General features: G+C 33.7%; 2 protein-coding genes across 3 annotated transcripts; both read right to left on the bottom strand.

Annotated features, from left to right (window-relative positions):
* Window positions 1-491: 491 nt before the first annotated feature.
* Window positions 492-4,858, bottom strand: LOC136068653 (ribulose-phosphate 3-epimerase, cytoplasmic isoform). The gene is made up of 8 exons (XM_065776078.1): window positions 4,573-4,858; window positions 4,490-4,494; window positions 3,198-3,260; window positions 2,985-3,091; window positions 2,789-2,886; window positions 2,485-2,577; window positions 2,353-2,394; window positions 492-823 (listed from the first exon to the last, which is right to left on the bottom strand). Exons 1-8 carry the CDS (start codon window positions 4,687-4,689, stop codon window positions 668-670), a joined length of 681 nt encoding a protein of 226 aa, XP_065632150.1. The 5' UTR covers window positions 4,690-4,858; the 3' UTR covers window positions 492-667.
* LOC136068651 (uncharacterized) lies at window positions 4,761-9,067 on the bottom strand. 2 transcript variants are annotated; one of them, XR_010629989.1, is made up of 8 exons: window positions 8,927-9,066; window positions 8,292-8,346; window positions 8,119-8,193; window positions 7,650-7,724; window positions 7,375-7,492; window positions 6,160-6,206; window positions 5,917-6,088; window positions 4,761-4,874 (listed from the first exon to the last, which is right to left on the bottom strand). XR_010629989.1 is itself a non-coding variant. In XM_065776077.1 (7 exons), the coding sequence occupies exons 1-7, from the start codon at window positions 8,947-8,949 to the stop codon at window positions 5,999-6,001; spliced, it is 483 nt and encodes a 160-aa protein (XP_065632149.1). In that variant the 5' UTR covers window positions 8,950-9,067; the 3' UTR covers window positions 5,464-5,998. The 2 variants fall into 2 exon arrangements, 1 of the variants encoding a protein (XP_065632149.1); XM_065776077.1 differs by lacking the exon at window positions 4,761-4,874 and having other exon boundaries at window positions 5,464-6,088; window positions 8,927-9,067.
* Window positions 9,068-20,633: the final 11,566 nt, after the last annotated feature.

Raw genomic sequence — 20,633 nt, 5'->3', positions numbered from 1 at the left:
CGATAGGTTTAACCGTTTAAGACAAAGCACAACCCAGAGATTAGAGGAAACAGAAAATGGTTATACAATTCGGGAAGACAATACTGCTAAACACATCAAAGAACTAGAGCCAGAATCCAAGACAGATAAGGAAAAATGCGTTTGATAATGATTATTATCTATTTCTTCAAAATATAGGCAGATACTAATTTAAAGGGAAAATGGCTTGCCATGAAGGCAAATACATTTGATAGCATCCAGCCAGTGAAATCATCTTAACTAAACAGGTAAACCATAGCTTCCAGGTGCTAGCTAGAGTAGGATCCATATACATAACAGGATATGATGGGAGCAAAAAAACAAGGCTAAAGATGTACAAAGGAATCATAAAGCCAGTGATTCATTATCTGTTTTACAGAAGTCCCGTTTAGTTGAGCAGTGACAAAGTCGTCATGTGCCAGAACAATTTATTAGAGTGATGGTACTTGAGGGCCGAAGACAAAAGCTGTAAATTAAATAAATGGTATTGTCCTATAAATTTATTCCCAAAATGTTTGCAAGTGTCGCTTATTACACTTTAGAAAGTACGGGCCTTGTTGCAATTTTAATTCATCAAACAGATAAGTAATGTACACACAGTAAATAAGTTTAATACAATCCAATCATGATGTATTTGGCTTGTACCATGTCAATTGTTTTGCTGGGCTCCCTGTACACTCTTCCTCAGGAGGGATATTACTTGGCCTGGCTCAGAAGCTCCAAATACTGAACTTCCTGCAACAATGCAGTTTGCCCCTGCTGAAGCTGCCACATCAATGGTCGAAGGCCCTAAACCACCATCAACCTGCAAAATAAAGCATATTTTTCAATTAGTTGTCGCTTCCCACATGCACAGAGACCAATGCTTTTCTATAATAGGAGAGGGTGTCTCAAGAGACCACTTTCTAGAGTATGTGGGACCCACACATGCTGTGACTGTAAGAGAGAAATTTCATGAGACCATCTCATAAGATACTTTTTCCTATGATAGAGCCATTTTTTACCTTCCAAAATCCAAGGGATTTTAAAAAGAAAAAATGTAATGAGGGTGTCCAGAGATCTCCAAGTACCTGACCATTCCCCTAAATGTGTGTAGTTCCCTGTCCCACAAACCAAGTAATTTAAGCAAATAATCCCTTGGGTAGCCTCAAAATGTTGACTAGAGGTTTTGAACACAAAACTGCATAGATCTCATGAGGCCTTAGGAAAAATCACTAGGCCAACCCCTTGGGGTTAAATCCAAGTGACTTAACATATGTGGAAAACAGGAGGTGGGATAGAATCAATTAAAAAAGACATGAAAAAAAGGAGATGGAAGATTTAAAATTCACTAAGGAACCCACAAGTAATGCAAGACAGCTACAGAGTGAAATCTAGAGAAACATAGAGAAGGCTAAAACCATTTTTAAGAATGAATCAAACATAACATCTAGGAAACTGTTTAAAAATGTAATCCACAGGAAAATAATGTGTCCAGTACTACCAGAATGTCTATACAAGTTTCAAAAAAAATGCTCCCAAAATAATAAAATTTTAGAGTTTCTAGCATTACCTAACATTCCTCAGTAGAACAACGTGTATGTAGTATACAGTTGAAGTTAGTTAAGGGTTTCAATGTTGACTTTTTTATATTTTTTTTAAGGAATTATTACTGATTAGCTGTTTTCTATTTATTTATAATTAAGTGAGCGGGTTGGGTTGTAGCGGGTTGGCAATGTTTCAATCTGTTACCTAATCCAATCTGCTATTTTGAGGGGTCTAACCTGCCCAAGCCAAACCGCCTAACTTAATGACCTGCATGGGGAAGGCGGGTCAAGCGGGTTGGCAGGTCAAGCAGATATTCTGCACATCCCTAATCTACAGTCATACTCTCTATTACTTCCTTAATTGTCATGTCCTTTTTTATTACTTCTACCAATATGATTTTTGGTCTTCCTCTAGCTTTTTTCATTCCCTCAACTTGGATCAACTTGCTCTTTCTTACTGGTGCATTAATCACTCTCCTTTGAACATGACCAAACCATCTTAAGTGACTCTCCCTCATCTATTCATTAGCAGGGGCTACGGGCTACCCTTATCTTTAAGCAAGTTTCTTCATTTCGAATCTTATCTTTTCGTGTACTTCCACTTATTCATCTTAACATTCTCATTTCAGTTACACTTATTTTATGAATATGCTGCTACTTAACAGCCCAACATAGACAACACAATATGCAACATGAAAATAACATTACCACAAAACGGTAACAAGAAATTACCAATAAATTCAAGAAGATGAACAATACACGATTTGCTAGCAGAAAGTTATAAGTCGAAAGTAAGAGATTGACTCACCTCTATATCAAGTGATGGGTACTTCTTTCTTAGCACCCGAACCTGGATAAAGAAAACCAAAGAGAGAGAGAGTCATGGGAATGAACAAGATATGCTAGTCACAAGAGGAACTAAAAAAAAATGTAACAGAACCTTTTCCATCGTCTCTGGCATGAACTTTTGTCCGCCAAACCCAGGTTCTACAGTCATTACAAGGACCATTTCCACAGGATTTTCCCCTTCAACCTGTGGGTTAAGGGAAAAAAGGTTGAACATCTTATCAATTTTAAAATCCTCTAAAATAAATATGTTACTAATATTCAATATAGACAGAATACCAGGAAACCTTATATCATTTGGTTAAGGTAAGGTTGGATGTGGTTGTGTTTAGATTATTCCAAACAATATAAAATCCAGCTACACAATCTGAGAGCATGAGAATCACAGGAAGGCATACCAGTGGATAAACTTCTTCAATAGGCGTCCCAGGTTTTAATGCCACCCCAGGCCTCATGCCCTTTGCCTTAATTTTTTGGACTAGTTCTTGCCAATTTTCTGCAAAAAGTACCATAAGACTCCTTTAAAGAAAATAACTAAATAGAAAAAAACACCCGGGGGTGGAGGAAGGCAACATGGCAGACGTTAAAACCCACCTTTGGAGACCTCAACATGAAACGTAAAACCAGAAGCACCAGCTTTTCCCATAGGATCAACATAATCAAGAGGATTTGTGACCATGAGGTGGCAATCAAGATAGGCGCTGTAAGAAATGAAAATAAACACCTCACCTAGTTATACGAGTAAACCAGTGGCCAAGAAAATTTGATGTTAAAAAGATTTAAAGTGAAGGCTAAAAGAAGTTTTACGTTGTGTGTTTTCTCAAACTTTCAATGACTGGAGCACCAATGGTCAGATTTGGGACGAAGTGCCTGCAAGAGCAAAAAAAACTTAAATAATAATAATGTTGAGCAATTCACCAGTTCCAAATAGGAAATGACTAGAGAATATTAATAAACATCATTTCTTGTGTCTTATCAGCAAGTATGCAATCATCATTTGTAACAACTACCAGTTAGCACAATTTGATCTAACCGTCCAAGTTAGCACTACAATAACTACAACAAAGCCTTAATCCCAAGTTAGCACTAACAATACTGAAATCCAAGAAATGCATACTGACAGCAAGTGAAATCACTTGGAACTATCTTCCTTCAATCAGGCCAGACAGCTCCTTTGCTGTTAAAAAAGGCCAAGTGCCCACCCAAAATTTGCACTGTTTATTGAAAATTTAGAACAAAAATGGCCTAAACTCATAATTTTGCTAAAGGAACTTCTTCATGCCCTGAGCCACAATCCTATCCCATGTTACATCTCTGTCTTTCTCAAAATCCAATACCCTCTTGATTTCAGCATGTAGAGAACCCCCATTCTCCCTACAATTTACAATATAGCATTCACATAATTCACAATCACAGCCACCAAAGTTGACACTTCTTTTTCATTGATAAATGATAACCAGACCTTTTATTTTACAAAAAGACTATTGCATACAAACGGTTATTTAAGCATGCCCAATAATTTATTACTAAAATTTTTTTAACAAATTATTGGCAGCTTACACACTTGATGGGTCTTGAACACAACTCTACTTTGCTCTTTCAAAGGGTGGAGGCACCATTTGAACTTGAGCTCATTGGAAAACAGAATAACATTTTGAAGGAAATCAACTACTTCGAAATCATTGTATAAATATTTAAGACACATGCACTTAAGAAAACTCTTTTCTATTTATAAAAAAGAAAAAAAATCTAGTTGAACTCTCTCTAACTAAAACAAACACCTCAGGTCCTCCTATGGTATCTAATACATTTGGGGGGTTATGTAACACACAAAAATCCTAACCATCCATTGGAATATAGCCAGTTTTATTGGTTGAGATTATAACAACAATTGAAATGAATGTCCAGAACATTGGGAATCAAATAATATACATTTATCCTTATTTCTAACTTGTCTACATTTATATCCTCTCATCATATTCAGTACCTTAAAAATAGAAATAATCAAAACAAAAGAAACGTAATGCCAAACCGAAAAGTAGGATGAAGCGAATTCGATTGCAAGCATAACAGGGAATGAGAAAAGCAGCCAAACCTACCCATCCTGCAAAAGCAAACTAGAAATCAGTTAAAAGTAATAAAATTTCAAAGTATAGATTGATAAACATGGTAGTAAAAGTACCATGATGTCCATGTGGAGCCAATCGGCGCCTAGACTGAGCATGCGCTTAGCCTCGGAAGCCAAATTGGCGAAGTCCGATGATAGCATCGACGGTGCTATTTTCGCCGCTACACCCATTTCAGGATTCGGCAACCTGGTACGGCGATGAGAGAGAAACAGAGGAGTGTGAGGGGATCGGATCGGAGGAGGTTGGTTTTTCACTTCTTCTCTTTGTCGTTAAACGAAGATTCGAGAACGTGTGTGTGACTTTGGTTTCAAATTGAACTTTCGTTGTCCCGAATTCAAAAGAAGCTGCCTTGAACCTGCGAAACCAAAACGCGGTTTCAAGAACGCAAATGCTTGTTTTGACCAAAAACGCGCGTTTAATTAGAATAACCGAGATTTGTTGGTGGTGAGAGAGTGGGGGTTGGTGAGAAAAGAGTTTGGTCCGACTTGTATATAAAGCGGTGTCGTTTCGCAGGTTTTTAACTTTTTACTTTTTACTTCTTCTTTTTTTTTTTTGGTTTTTTCGACCTTGTAATTTTTGACGGCCGGTGGTTGCTTACCTAACGGCTCACCAAACAAGTATTACTCTTTATTTGTATATATAAAAAAAAAAAGTATTACTCTTTAATTTTTTTTTTTTTAAGTTTTATTAAGGTGATTTTTTACCATTATTAATAAACTATTTTAGAAAATTTTTAACACTACTTTTATGAAAAATATAAATAACTGCTAAAATAAATTTTTTTTTACATTAAAAATTTCTTAAAATAGTTTTTAAATCAATGCCCTTAGATTATTCATTAACACCTCAAAAAAAAAATTAATAACAATTTAATAACTTGGTTTCCTTAACTTATAAAAAAAAAAAAGAACTTGTTTCCTTAAAACCAATTTGAAACTACACCAAAAATCAAGATTTCACATTATGCATTTATTCAGATTAAATAAAGATCTCACCACCTAAGATCTACCTAGAACTCTAGACTTCACTACCTAAGGGTACTTGGAAGTTGGAATCACTGCCAAGCTTGGAGAACCATCTTTTTTTTCCATTCCTAGAGCCTCTTTTTAATGGACTCAAGGGATTACATTGAAGTATTGAACCAAAATTACATCCTATAAAATCCTCAACAACATTAAATACCAAAGTTGAAGAAGAAAACAAGTTTAAACTCAAAAATTAAATTTGGGAAAACATTTAAAAAAAAAAACAACTTTAGTAACTTAAATAGATTATGCTTCTTGCATCAATCCAACTTATGAGAAAAAAAATTAAGAAGCAAAAGGAACCTAAACTGCAGTGGCAAAACCTAAAAAACCTAAACCCAACTCCCCCTGCAGAGTGGATATGTTTACCACCTTAACCAAGATGGAAGGATATACACATATACATCTCCAAAGCTCGCGAGACCATCAAATTCGTTGCTCGCTGTTGTTGGACCTACGACCTACGATATGGCATGTATCTATGGTCCTTTGCCACATTCTTCTTTCTCCTTTTCTCAATAAAGGTGCCAAGCTTGCCAGATGCCTGACCAAAAAAAAAAAAAAATTAGTAAACTAAAACCAGTTGTGGTTCATAACAAGAAGTGAAAAATGTACCTTGAGATATTCATATTTTTCGATAAGCCTTTGCTTCCAGATTGTACCTGCAAAAAACAGACAAAGTCAAATTCAATAGACCACTGGTAGGCTTGTCTATTCGTTTTAGTGCGCTCCATTAGCACATCATCTTAGAAGTGTTAACATGAATAAAAAAAAAAAAAAAAAAACATTCATGTGGTAGTTCAACATGGAAGTAACTAAGCACAACTACATATTTTCTCTCCACCTACTATATGAATTATTGCCTCAGAAAACAGAACTTATTCATTTGGCACAGCTTAGTACCATCACCAACCCCAAAGCCACCACTAACACTTCCAAAACCAAATACAAAATGTTTCAACAATAAACATCTCAACCACCACCATATCTCCAGCGCAATGCCCCACACTGCCACTAAAATACCATCATCAGCACCAACACTACTCAACCCATGCTCACATCACATGCATTTTCATCTAACTATTTATTTCTCAGCAATAAAGAAGAGAAGAGTTCAGATTAACCAGTCTGAGCACTTTGATTCACAAGCTTGAATTATCAACTTACGCCAATGGCTGTGATCATAGGACTAAGCTCCATGTAATCTAAGGTTAAGTGTTTGGGGTTTATTTAATTCTGCATTTCCAGATGTCCATCGGTCCTGTTTTAACAAAGCTAATACTAAGAGATCATCACTTTAATAAGATTGCAATTAATTTGCTTCTCTTCCATATGGGACATTAGTTCAGGACAGAATCTGGAAATAAATAAATAAGAAATAAAAAAGAACAAAGCAAACCTAGTTTTTTAGTATGAATTGATAGGATTAGCCTAAAATAGGGTTATCATTAATAATTTAAAGAGTTTTAGGGTTTTGTCATCTTATAGATGGAAGATTATGAGGTTCTTGTAACATCTTGACTTTTATTATCAATTAAAACAAAAACAAAACAAAAAAAGAGTTGCTTTTGGGTTAAAACTTAAAAGTTCTCTTAAGAACTTGGGGTTTGTTTGAGTAAGAACCCAAAAAGAGGTTTTTCCCCTATTTCCTTGTAAGAAACTAAGGCTTCAATGTACAATAAAATTGAATCCTTGTCCCATTGCACTCCTGATTGCATTAGATATCCTTTCAAGAAGCTTAGACACACACACACATATATATTTATAGAGAGAGAGAGAGAGAGAGAGAGAGAGAGAGAGAGAGAGAGAGATGGAGAAGGATGACTATACTTTTTGAGAGATAAAATGGTCGTTTCCCTTTCTTTGCTGCTTCTCTTTGTTTCTTCTTATGCTCAGCCAGAATTGCTGCATCAATATGCTGAACCGACTCAGACTTCAACTGCTTATCCTGAAAAGACAGGTGGTCCACAGGGCCACAGGAAGAAAATCAATATTTAAATGCACAATATTTTTAGAGAGAAAAAAAAATGGAGGAATTATAAAGTTGTGAAATGAAAAACCATAATCAGTGGAACATTTTTTTTCCTGAAAGGGCCAGCACTTACAATCCAAGCGATGTTTTTGTTTAATTCATCAATGATTTCTGCATCATTTGATTTTGCTAATTGCTTCTGCGGTTTCTGTTATATCCAAAAAGAGAAATTTACACATAAGGATAAGAAATTGAAATCAAAATTCACATACTTCATAAATTCAAAATCTTACCTCTCTTTCAGCACATGATGAACAGAAAGAAAATATTAGTAAATGCACTAACAGTTGTAGGGGACAAATGGAAATTTAAAGGAATAAATAACATGGTGAGATAAATGACAGGCCAATGATCTTTAGTTCAAAGGGCACTCCACCACCCATAAAAATGCGGTATGATCATAGGATCAAGCACTATGGAATGAGTTACTTATCAAAAAACATGATGAGATAAATAACTAGAATTTACCTATAAAAAAAAAAAAAAAAAGATAAATAACTAGAATCAGAGTTACATATTTTCCAAAAGGGTTAGGCACTTACCATCCAAACTATGCTGTGTTTAAATCTGTTGACGGCATATGGATCCTTGGATTTGTCTAATTTCTTCTGTTCTTCCTGTTACACCGAAAATAAAGTTTCACAGATGAGTAATTAACAAGAAGCAGAACAAATTAAAAGAAAGTTTCATATTCATCACAAATATAAAAGATTACCTTTATTTCATCAGGAAGATATTTCTTAAACAGAAAATTATATTTGCTCCTAAACCTGTAAGATCCAATATATATTATCCACACAACAAAAGTGCTTACAAAGAAATGTTAAAGAAAAAATTGGATAATGTAGATTTCCATTTTAGATAAAAATAATCTAGTGCTGGGAAGAAGACAACCAGCACACAAATGATCTACAATATTTTCTTTATTGGTAACTACACAAATAACCAAGGGGTCTTGAACACACGAACTCCACCTTGCTCGTACAAGGGGAGAAGGTGTCCTTTGCATAAGAGCTCATTGGCATGATCTACAATAAAAAATTAGCAAGTACTGAAAACCTCACATCAGAAAATATTTGATTAGAGCCTTGTCACTGAATTGCCCGCAATTGGGGGGAGAAGAAGGATGAAATAACACGGATTACTTGACCCAAAAAAAGAAGAAGAAAGAAACCAAAAAGACAAACACACAGAGAGGGTACTGCTTATCATCAAATGTACCAGTACCACAAAAAGATTCAAAACGGGGGTCACGTACAACTTAAAAGACAATGAAATATCAATGTCATCTGGCATACATCCATGTAAAAGAGCATATATAAACATAACTAAACATAACTACTAATTTACCAAAAGATGTTTATTTGGAACATGAGATGTTACGTACATCTTATATTCCAAGACTACAAATTTTACCAGTCCCGTCATAGCAATAAGGAGAGTAAGACACTTTATAGAAACACAAACTAGTAAAAGTCAAAGGCTTTGTAGCTAAATTGACACCTCCTCATACACAAAGTGCTTGGGAGTTTAGGGGAGAAAGGGTTCGAACTGCTTGTAATTATTTCTCAAAAAAAAAAAATCTAGTAAAATATGTATCCTTACGGGCATGCTAAAAAGTAAGCATTTTTTTTATAACAAAATACTTCATTAAATAAATGATAAAAGAGGCAACCCATGTACACAAGATGTGTCTCTCAAACATATTAGAAAAAGAAAGACCAACAATAAGCACAAAACAAACAACTATCAAGCATCTCAAGCATATTAGCAAAAGAAAATAAAGAGGAAGCATTCATCCACTTAAATAAAGATTTGAGGAAGGAAAGCTTGAGATCTGGACTAGATTTTTCACGTCCTTCAAAGGTCCTAGCATTTCTCTCCACCAAAGACACCACATGATACAGTGAGGGATCACATTCCAAATCACACTACCGCTTCTACCAAACCTGCCTTGCCAACTAGCTAAAAGCTCCAGCAAAACCCTTGGCATAACCCACAAGACCCCAGACGAAATGAACACCATAATCTAAAGCTCTTGAGCAATGAGCATTAGACTCCAGGCATAAAAAAATCCAGGAACAATGCTACTCATTGGCAACCTACTAGTTATTTAGGTATTTACAATCTTGGGATAAACATAGATCAATGGCGGACGTACCTTATATGCCCTGCTGCTGCTAGCTGAATCTTTACCATTGACACAAACTTATTTTACAAAGGATAAAAACTAGAATCCCTAAAAGCATTTGATTCTAATTAATTAGAAATCCATAGCCAATTTGTCATTTAAGAAACGTTCTATTGAGGTCCTGTTTGCTCGTCAGATCTCACAGGTGAGTCTATAAAGCCTCAAATTCAAGCATAGACAGACACCAGCTACTTACTTTGAAATCTTATACTTTTCCATTCTTTTTTCCCAAGAGTACTTAATAGAACAATATCCAATTTACAAAACCCATAAATTATAAAGAAAAAGAAATCTCAATCATACAATTCCAATCCAATAAACAAATACAGAAAATTGAACACTACCTCAACAATAGCCACTATAAAACAACCAACAAAAATATTTCACAAAAACAACATTAACTCAATCAAACTTACCCTCTTAGGAATTTGTACCACCTCTCTCTTCCTTCCAACCGGCTTCTTGCAACTCGCCTTCATCGGCCTTTACACAATTCCAACAATAAGCTACTAATTCCACACACTACTTAAAAAATGACCAAAACAACATAGCAAAATAAAAATTTAACCAAGCCACAAGCAAATCATTACCTATTCTTGTTTGCCAGCTCGGATTTCTTTTCTTGATTCCGCTTTTTATAGACCCAATGTGACCCATCTGAACGCACTTTTTACAATTGTTTGAATGTCACATCCACCAGCTCACACTCTATCTCCTCTTCCTCCTATTTCTTTTTTTTTTTTTTAAATCGTTTAAAAGGAACATATTAAAAAACAAAAATTTTCAATAATTGAACTTAAAACAATTTAAATTAGAAATTTGAAAACTTTTGTGTGGGTTACTGTTACTCACATCTTCCAAAGATGACAATTCATGTTCATCTCTATCCTCCTATTATTCAAAAAAGAAAACTCAAAATTTTTTAACATTCAAAGCATTATTAATGAAAACTTTTCTAAATTTTTAAAAAATAATTGAACTTATTTTTAAGAAGTAAAATAAATTGGACTACTGACAAAATAATTATATAAAAATGTGCAGGTGTTTAGGGTTTCTCACATGTTCAAAAGAGGACAATTCGTATTCATCACTGTCCTTGAACTTTGTTTTGGTTGAATTGAAAACCGGGTAATCGGTTTTCTTCATTGCTAACCTCTGAACCAAACAGGTTTGTTTGCCCTAAAAGTTAAACAAAACTTGATGTTCATTGTTCAATGAAATTATCATTTTTTTTAATTTTTATAATGATAAAGGTAAAAATTTGATTGTGACATTATTGTATAATATGAGTGAAATAAAAATCTAACACCACAAGCATACACAATGTTCCAAATAAACAACATAACACAAATAACAATGTTTCCAACCACTTTCCTGAATGATAAGTTGCTTTTTTAACAATTAACAACACAGGCATGCTCAATCTTCTAAACCTAGCATACTCAATCATTCAGGATTTCATTGAACTAAGGACAAAGATTACAACCCAAGACTAAACTGGCTCCAGGGCTGGGAGCCAGCTAATCCAAACCAACAGAATACAAATGAAGAGTCTAAACAAACTCAACTTCAGACACAAGTTCAAATACTGCACTACAGAACAACAACACAGTCAAATTCATCCAAGTATACCCCAATTTGCACAGAAAATTTTGCTATGGATGGAGTTGTCCACCTAATGATGAACAATCCCAACAAAACTCTAAAACCTATTTTCATTTTTTGTTAAATTTTCTTGCCTCCTGAGCATGAAAATAAACTGTTTAGCCTGTTAAAGGTGAATAGTCCTTGAATTACTTAGTAACTAGTTTTAGCAGGTGAGGTTAGTTGCACGTAAGAATTTGATTAACAGTGAATATTGTTATCTAGATGTGTAACTAATATGAGTAAAGTTCTCACATGTCATAAAATATATTTTTATATATATATTTTGGTTACGTTTTCTCAAAAACCACACCTAACCATGAACAAACCCAACAAAAGAGCAAACATAGGCCAATGGGTTGTATTGAAACTGTTGGGAAAGGCTTATTCTAATCAACAATAAATCCTTGATATTATATTAATTTCTCTATTGCGCAAGTCATGTTCATATAAATATATAATAATAAAAAAAAGGTAAGCTTCAAATTGACGAGCCTAAATTATTCCAGAATCTAGAAAATATAAACAACACACAAAACGAAAAAAGAGTGTGTGTGTGTGTCAACTGTCAATAATAATAATAATAATAATTAATAAGAAGTAAAAGAAGTAGCTCACTTGTGATGACCGCGGGCGAAAAGCTAGAGTAATTGCCAAGCGCTGTGTCTCTTTCTGTGTGTCTCTTCCTTTGGATTTTTAGCGCTTAAGTAACGGGCGAGGAACCAATTCAGAAAAACACATAGGGAGGTCTAGCGGGTGTTTAGTACATGTAATTAGAAATATGTGTTTTGTTGGTTGAAAAAGTGCGTGAAAATATATATGGATAAAAAAGTATGTGAAAATACATATAATATTATTTAAAAACTGAAAATATGTATTTGAGTTGCCATGTCAAACGGTGCCCTAGCCTCTAGATCATTTGACTGGGTTCAGGTGGGAACCAAGTGATAAATGAAACAAACTATTTATAGACAGCTCAAGTTCAGCTTGGATTGTGCTGTGTTTAAAGTCAAGCTCAAATGTAAAAATGTAATTGTAAACATAAAGACTTGATTTAATTATAATATAATATTATAGTTTTATATGTATATTTGACTAAAAGTGTACTTATATAGACTTGTAAATGGATTGTGTAAATCAGAAACTAAGTTTATAAAAAAAAATTCATATAAGATTCTCAAAAAAAAAATTCATATAATATCAAATTTGTATATGTAGTTTGTAGATAATATAAACGATTCATTTATAGTATAATTCATAAATTTGTGAAATGATAAGAAATTTTAGTCATGGTTTTACTATATATAGAAAAAGAATAAGTTTTTTTTTTTTTAGAATACTAAGTATTTTTAACACACACGCATGTAGCTCATAAACAAACTCAAGCTTATTTAAAAAATAAATAAAATAAAATAAAATAAACCAATCTTAAACATGTGATCTTGTTTGGTAATAAGCTCTGGCTTGGCTCGTGTTCAAAATAAAATTAAATAACGAAATCTGAACTTTTAATACTCGGCTCAACTTGTTTACAGTTTCATTTGGAATTAAAAGTCTTGAATTAGAGTTAGAACAAAACATACGATCTTTGTCCAAGAACCTCTTCTTATTTTCTTTTCTTTTTCAAATTCTATAGTTACAACTTACACTAAGATAAGGGGATTTTAACTATTGATATTTCTGTCAAAAATATCAGGGGTGCTAGTTGAGCTACAAGACTCTTAACAAAGTCCAAGAATCTTAAGATAATATACATTAGAAAAAGTTTAGCTTTGAATTGGTTTGGAGACCATCTATGTATAGTTTTTAATCACATAACTTTTTTAACAAATGATAGTCTTATAAACCACCATATAGTGAGTTGCAGGAGATAACTCAAAACTAGTTTAGAGCTAAACTTTGTTGATATATATTTAGACTAATGTCTGTTCCTTGGTAATTATGTGATAATATGAGTTTGAGATTCACATGTTCCCAAAATAATGAATAATGGGTCAAGTGGTAAAGGATCTACAACATTTCAAAAACAATATACCATTTGCCTATGAAGTATGTTAAACAATTGGTTTGTCTTTGTTTTGATGTTGTAAAAGCAATAGGGATTCACCCTCTAGTCCGTACTCTTTGGCAGGATGCAAGCATTGGTGTGTAGCTCATATGTAATGCTCTATAGTTTGGTTTGACATGATGCTTGTTTGGATTAATTAAACAGTCATCTGATTGGTGGTGTCAAATTGCCAATGTTTTATATCCTGACTTCCTACCTACTTCTCTTAGATCTTTTCATTTCATTTCTTAATTGTTTGGTTAATAAAATGATTAAGGTATACACTTTGATTAACATTGAGTTTAATAAAGTCAACCCAAAGTTGTGGTACTAAGTTTTTGTTGTTGACTTTTTTTGTTATTAGGGTTTTGTTGTTGACTTGTTGTATATTAATTGGGACATAAATGTGTGTATATATATTGAACATTATTTATGTATTTCTGAACTTTTTGCAGAACAAACAAAATTCAGCACCTAGTGTGAATGAGGGAAAGGGGCGTGTTACTCGCCAATTTGGGCGTTGTTACAATTATGCAATGCTAAATCATTTGTTTATTTTTAGACTACCAATCATGTTTTAATTTATTATTGAGATCAACTAATGATTATAATCTGATAACATCAGTAATCACAGAAAGAAGTGTAAATAAAGAAGAGAATGGAATGTTAAAACTTTTACTATTCTTGAGGCAAGATAAAAATGGCATCCTCCAGGATGAACTAGTAGATCCTAAGATCCTATACCTCATCTTTTAAAGGTGATCATTAGGAGGCAGGTCAGATGGCATGTCATGTACTTCCTCCAACCTGTGTACTTGATAGTTGCATCGTCAACATTTATGATTTATGTAGAAGAGGATTGTGTACCTCCACACATAGACAACAATGATTTTTTATGGTGCACTACAAATCAGTGAACCAATCATCGAAACAAGAGGACCTACAAAGAAGAATTACATTATTGGAGGGACACTAATATGGTGCCAGTTTAAGCTTCTCTGATACTTAAATTAAGAATTCACAAGAAACCCAATAATGAACTCAAAAGAGAACCACAAAGAGTCTTGTTTGACACTCACCTGTCATATTGATCAACCCAACTCTCGGTTGATTCAACTCATCAGAATTTCAAACAGAGAGTCATAAAGAAACTAGCCTGCCACTTGCTCAACCGATATATTGTAGAAATGTTTTCCTCGCTTTCACAATTAGATTCTTGTTCAATCCAACTTCTAAAATTGCAATCTACAATATGTATCAGAATATACAATAATTCTCCACTAGGTTATAATATTTATGTTCAATTTTTTAGTTTTAACACACAATCACACCATTATGTTTGAAATCATTAGATAATATAACATAATCAAATTTAATTAGTCATTGTTTTGCTGCTTGTCTCAAGTCAGATAATGACTTAATCAATTTTTAGAACTTTATTTTATTACCAAGAAGTATTATGATTGTTCCATGTACACTTCCTACTCCAAATATCCACTGAGAAAAACTGTCTTCACATCCATTTGATGTACAACCAATTTGTAAATAAATGCAAGTGCTAAAAATCACAAAAATAAACATGATCCTAGCATAAGTACTTTTTCCCTATTTTTGTATCCAAGCAAAATTTAGCAAGAAAATACATGATCATAAGTACCAAAAATGGGGAAACCAAAATTTAGCTAAAATCACACCATATAGTGAATTTAGACTTAGGCTAAAAGCCATTTTCCCCCTTTAGATACAAAATTGTAACTTTTAAATTTAGTGAACCAAAAATCGACAATTTGAGCCAAATTTAAGAAACAAAAGAAAAAATAACTTTGTGACCATCAATGATATGGGCATAAATCCAAATAAGGAGTGATGAATTGGAAACTGCATTATTCAAAATGATGCATCAAAATTATGAAACTATTGAATTGGGACTAATGAGAGGGGAGGGGAGCAAAGCCACGTGGACGGCTTATCCCCTGATGGAAATGTTATTATTCTAAAGGCTTCCTTATTGCTTTCCTTTTTGTTTTTGATAAACTTAAGATTCATTATTGAAAGAAGCCAATCAATAATGATCTTAGCTTTATCAAAAAGAAAAAAGATTCATTATTGACTAATTGTTCTAATTTCCAAATGCTTACAAAAAAATGGGTAATGGCTAATCTGTGATTATTATGAGACTGAAACCACCAGAAAAGGACACGAGTGAGAGAATTAGATGTTATTGTGGGCTACCCCACGTAAAAGCTAGAAGACAACACAGTTATTCTTTGACTGAGAATTCAGTAATGAATTAAACATTGGACTTTTGCTTAAGCACATTGTAGACGTGTAGTGTAGTGGGTTTAGTTCACATCCTACACACCTCACCATTTTTTAACTTTCATGGACAATGGTGAATGGACCCCCCCAAGCTAGAACCAGTCCCATCCGTTTCTAAATGCAGGCACCCTTCAATATCTATCTATCTTCTTTTAGCCTGGCTTTAGTTGGTGCATGTGGATTTCATTAGATTTGATCTTTTCTTTAAACAAAACTCATCCCCAAAAAAAAAAAAAATCTTAAAATATTACAAATTTTACTATAAAATAATTACAAAAAGTTATTAAAGCATGTCCAATAACCTTTTTTAGTTACAAATTTTAGTGGGAAAAAAAAAACGACTTTTTTTCTATACAAAACATGAATTTTGTGAATTCTTTGAGTTTGTACTTTTTACCTTGTTTTGAGAAAATTTAACGTATACCTTAAGAGAATTAATTTAAAAAATATTTATAAAAATATTTTATGAAAAAATAATAATTAATTATTTTAACAATTTTTTATATTTTTTCTTTTGATAAATTTAATAGTTACAACAGATAAATTCAATTAATTTCTCTGTTGGAAGCACTAAAGCATACTCGTTGAGGTACAAATTTGACACCAATTCACAGACCAAATAGTCATTCTTGGGAATGTAGGAGAGGTAGTTTTCAAACCAAGCTGACGACATTCTCTCAGGTGGAATGATGAGATGAACAATTTATCTCTAAGAAAAATAACAGCCCTATTGATTTATGATTCCCATAAAAATCTCTTTCAAAGAATCAACACATTATCCAGAACATCCCGCTGGACTTTTGACGTGGAGACCATCCTTTGTTTTTCTACCAATCACTTCACTGTGCCTAAGGCATAGAAGTCAATTTGTAAATTGAATCTATGTGCAAATGCATTGCACTCCGATTTTTTAGTTTCTATTTTTCTACCCCCAGCTTGTAGAGTAGTCCAAAAATACCTAACCTTTAATTCTAGACTGAGGAAAATAGAATTTATAATTTTATTATCTATTTGTATTTAATTTTTAGCCTTTCATTACATGACCCACTCTCCCATGTTTGCCCTTGTATTGCATAGAATGAAGAAGTGTGCATGCCTTTTTCTTCTTCTATTTCTAAATATATCACCCCTCCCTGACTCATATGGATGGTATAATGGGGCATTATGGGGATTGGGGAACAAACTTTTATTAATCATTTCCACTTGATCCTGTCCAATTTATGGCAAAATTTAAAATTGAGGTTTTGAGAGAAAAATTAAATTTGTGAAAAATAATTGTTCTTCCCTCCTATTTATTCAATTAATTTTTATTTAAACTTTGAAATAAGAGAATAGAAATAATTTTTTTTAAATAAATTTTTTATATCGCTCTTGATGATTGCTATTTATCATCAAATCAAAACACTAATTGGTTTTGATGTAGGTGAGAAACCCCAAAAATCTTATTTAACAACAACAGAATTTACTAATCGAGTTAACTGGAACCTACAAGTATAGTATGCAATTAAAATGGCTAGGTGTTGCAAGTTTTTGCTGAGAATTTGAAGTTGAGACTCAATGAAATTAAGGAAGAGTAAAATATTAAAATCACTTATGCCAGCTTTATGATGCAATGAAAATGTAATAAAAGTATAAAACCTATAAATTCGGGTAAGAAAATTTTGTGGGACTTGATCCGATATCTTAGTACATTTGGAATGCTAAACTAAGCTATGAATTCATTATTCATATAATGATTCACTGATTGCGGGGATGCAACTCCTAAGTTCAAAATTTCGTACGGTCTATGTATCACATGTAAGGAGGCAAAGGAATAAACCTGCCCACATTCTAGCTAAGTATGCTTTTAGCATAAATGAATCTATTGTATGGATTGAGGAGACTCCTTGTTGTATTGAACAAGCTCTCATCCAAGACTCTGTAATTGTTTCTAGTATCAAAATAATAATGGCAAATTTCACATAATATATATATATATATATGTGTGTGTGTGTGTGTGTGTGTGTGTGTGTGTAAGGTTGAAGGCCCAAAAACATATATTGGGCCTTGGGCCTTGGCCAAGAGCATGATAAATCCAAGGAGCAACAAATGATAATGAGTGATTCAGACTTTGGATTTAATGAGCAAGATGTAAATAGGATGGTGATTCAAGGAGGAATATCTCCTCGGATAAGCTAAACGCAGATAAGAGGTATATCCTATTTGATCAAGGTAATCTTCTAGGATACTCTAGTGATAGGGACGTGTATCTCAAGTGTACCAGGGGGCTGGGATTTCAGAAATATCTAAGGAAAAGCTGTTACTACCATATTAAATGCACTACAGCTACTTTTCTGGCCGCATTTATGTGGAGAAGACCTATAAACAGTGCCATCTTTACTACCACCACTCATAGAAAGCCAAAGAGGGTGTCTAATAGGATAGACACTCAAGTGAGAGCTTAAATGATTAACAAGTGTAGGATCATCTTGATTTGCCTCCTCGGACTGTGAATTTATTCAATCCTATGTGACTTGTTCTTACTTAATCATCTTTTAAATCTATACTAACCGTTGTTAAATTCATTAGGGCCTATTTCTTTGACCCATACTCTATAAATTTATTGTACTGAGCTCACTGGGCCAATATCCCACACATCTTGGGTTTGGGCTGCAAACCGTGTCCTACAATATATATAAAAGAAATAAAGATTAAAAGAAAAAGGAAAGTTAGACAGACACCAAACCCATCTCTATTTAGTATTGATAAAAGCCACCCCACCATAGCATACCCTTGGGGTGATGGTCACTCTACAAGTATAAATGTTTGTAAGATGTAGGGGGCAAGAGTAGGGATTCAAGTCTCTAGGAGGGAGTTTCGTATACATATACACTTAGGATACGTTCGGTAAACTGTAATAGGTATTGTAATGTAATAATTATTCCTATGGTTTAGCTATTTAATAATTTGGTTACGTTTTTATTATAAGGAATAGTGATTCCTTATGAATAACTATTTTTTAAAATGAAGAATAACTATTCATCTCTAAAAATGTTATAATAGTTATTCCTTAGTTTTCAAATAAATAAACTTTCCATATGCACATAACAATTATGAAAATAAAATTCATAAAAAATAACTAATCTCTCTTTCAAATTTAAAAAATATTATTTTAGGAAGTATAATTATATAAGTAAGATATTTTTCTAAAATATATCTTATTTTTTATTTAAAATGCGTTCATTCTATTATCTTTAGGATTCCATTATTGTGTTGTCACCAAACAAATAAATAGTAATAAGTAACATTACAACATCTTGTATTCCTTGTAATATCTATTCATATTCCTATGTAATTACTGTTATAGTCTACCAAATGTGCCCTTAGATTAAATTAGAGTAAAATTTATATCTTCTATTAAAAAAAATAAAAATAAAACCCACCTCTTTACCTTCATGTAAATGTGGGCTTCAGGCTCTTAAAGTTGTTGTTGTTAACGGCAAGTCGGCAATAGGCATTGTGGGGCCAAAGAATTTGACAACTCCGATCCATTTTATACCAAGCCCAAGGCCCGCGTCAAGGAAGAAGAAATGTCTGAGGACGAACGAAGGAAGTCCAAAGTACCAAAAAACATTGCCAAGGACGATCCTGTCCTCGGCGAGTTGAAATCACAAAAGGGAAGATCGGCACGCCATCAAAGGCAGCCTCCCAAAGCATCCCAAGAAAAAAGACAAGTACAATAGGTCAGCCACGGGAGCATGGTGGAGAAGCAATTTAAGAAGAAGCTGTCACCTCCGCATTAAATGCCCACAACTAACATCCTGACCGCATTAATAAGGAAATGACCCTTGAACAGTGCTACCTTGGTTGCTGCAACTCACAAGAGATTTGGGAAGGTGACTGTAGGACAAATACTCGAGTGGTGACTTACATGATCAACAAATAGAGGGTCAGGATCAACTAGAAAGGGATATAATTTAAGAAATCCTCCAGGAAAAGTGGGGGGGGGGGGATAGAGAATACAATAGCCATTTGTATCATCTATGAAACCTTAGTAATCAAGCACGGAAAAAACCATAAGAACAACCAACTCCTCAGAGGAGGGTTGAGGATAGAGTTTCACACCTTAGTCCATGTCCTTGTTATTCAACCCACTCATAACCATGCCTAGCTGTTGTATTCCTCACTAAGACCGAGTTTTTAAACCCACTCTCTATAAATCTATTGTATTGGGCTAATTAGGTTTGAGTTCACTCATTCAATAACAGAAGTGCTCTAACCCAGTCCTTACAGGCATCTAGCTTATTAACAATCAAATTGTCAATCATGATGGATGTTACCCGATTCTTAAATTTAATTAGTCATTAATTTGTGTTATGAACGTAAAAATTTAACAAAATATGATATTTTATCTAATTTATTTTATTATAAATATGGTATTTATTAATTAACGTAGTTCTTAATAGGCATTTATTATGACTATATAAAATTATTTACTATAATATTTAAAGAAAATATTATGTGAAGTAATTTAAGAACAAAATTTAGCTACAAAATTAGTTGTAACCCAATACTACAACCTTACTCAATGTGGGGTATAGGAATTCCAGTAAAGTAATTGTGCCATGTGTCATACCTGTGGCCGAGGAAGGCCATTATCATGCTGAGGAGGCCACACCCTCAGACAGTAAAGCCACGTCAATAGCGTGTCACCAGGGGAAGTCGTACTATAGAGAAAGAACTTCGAAGAAGGGATTAGCACTGACGTGACTGAGGGATTGGTGGCTGCCACCGCATTTAATGCATCCCACCAAACCTTCTGACTGCATTTATGTGGAGAAGACCCTTAAACAGTACTGCCTTAACTGCCACAACTT

Source organism: Quercus suber, unplaced genomic scaffold (assembly GCF_002906115.3).
Source record: "Quercus suber isolate HL8 unplaced genomic scaffold, Cork oak 2.0 scaffold_127, whole genome shotgun sequence".
Lineage (NCBI taxonomy): Eukaryota > Viridiplantae > Streptophyta > Magnoliopsida > Fagales > Fagaceae > Quercus > Quercus suber.
The sequence above is the reverse complement of the archived record's forward strand: the minus strand, read 5'-3'. Positions and strand labels throughout refer to the sequence as shown.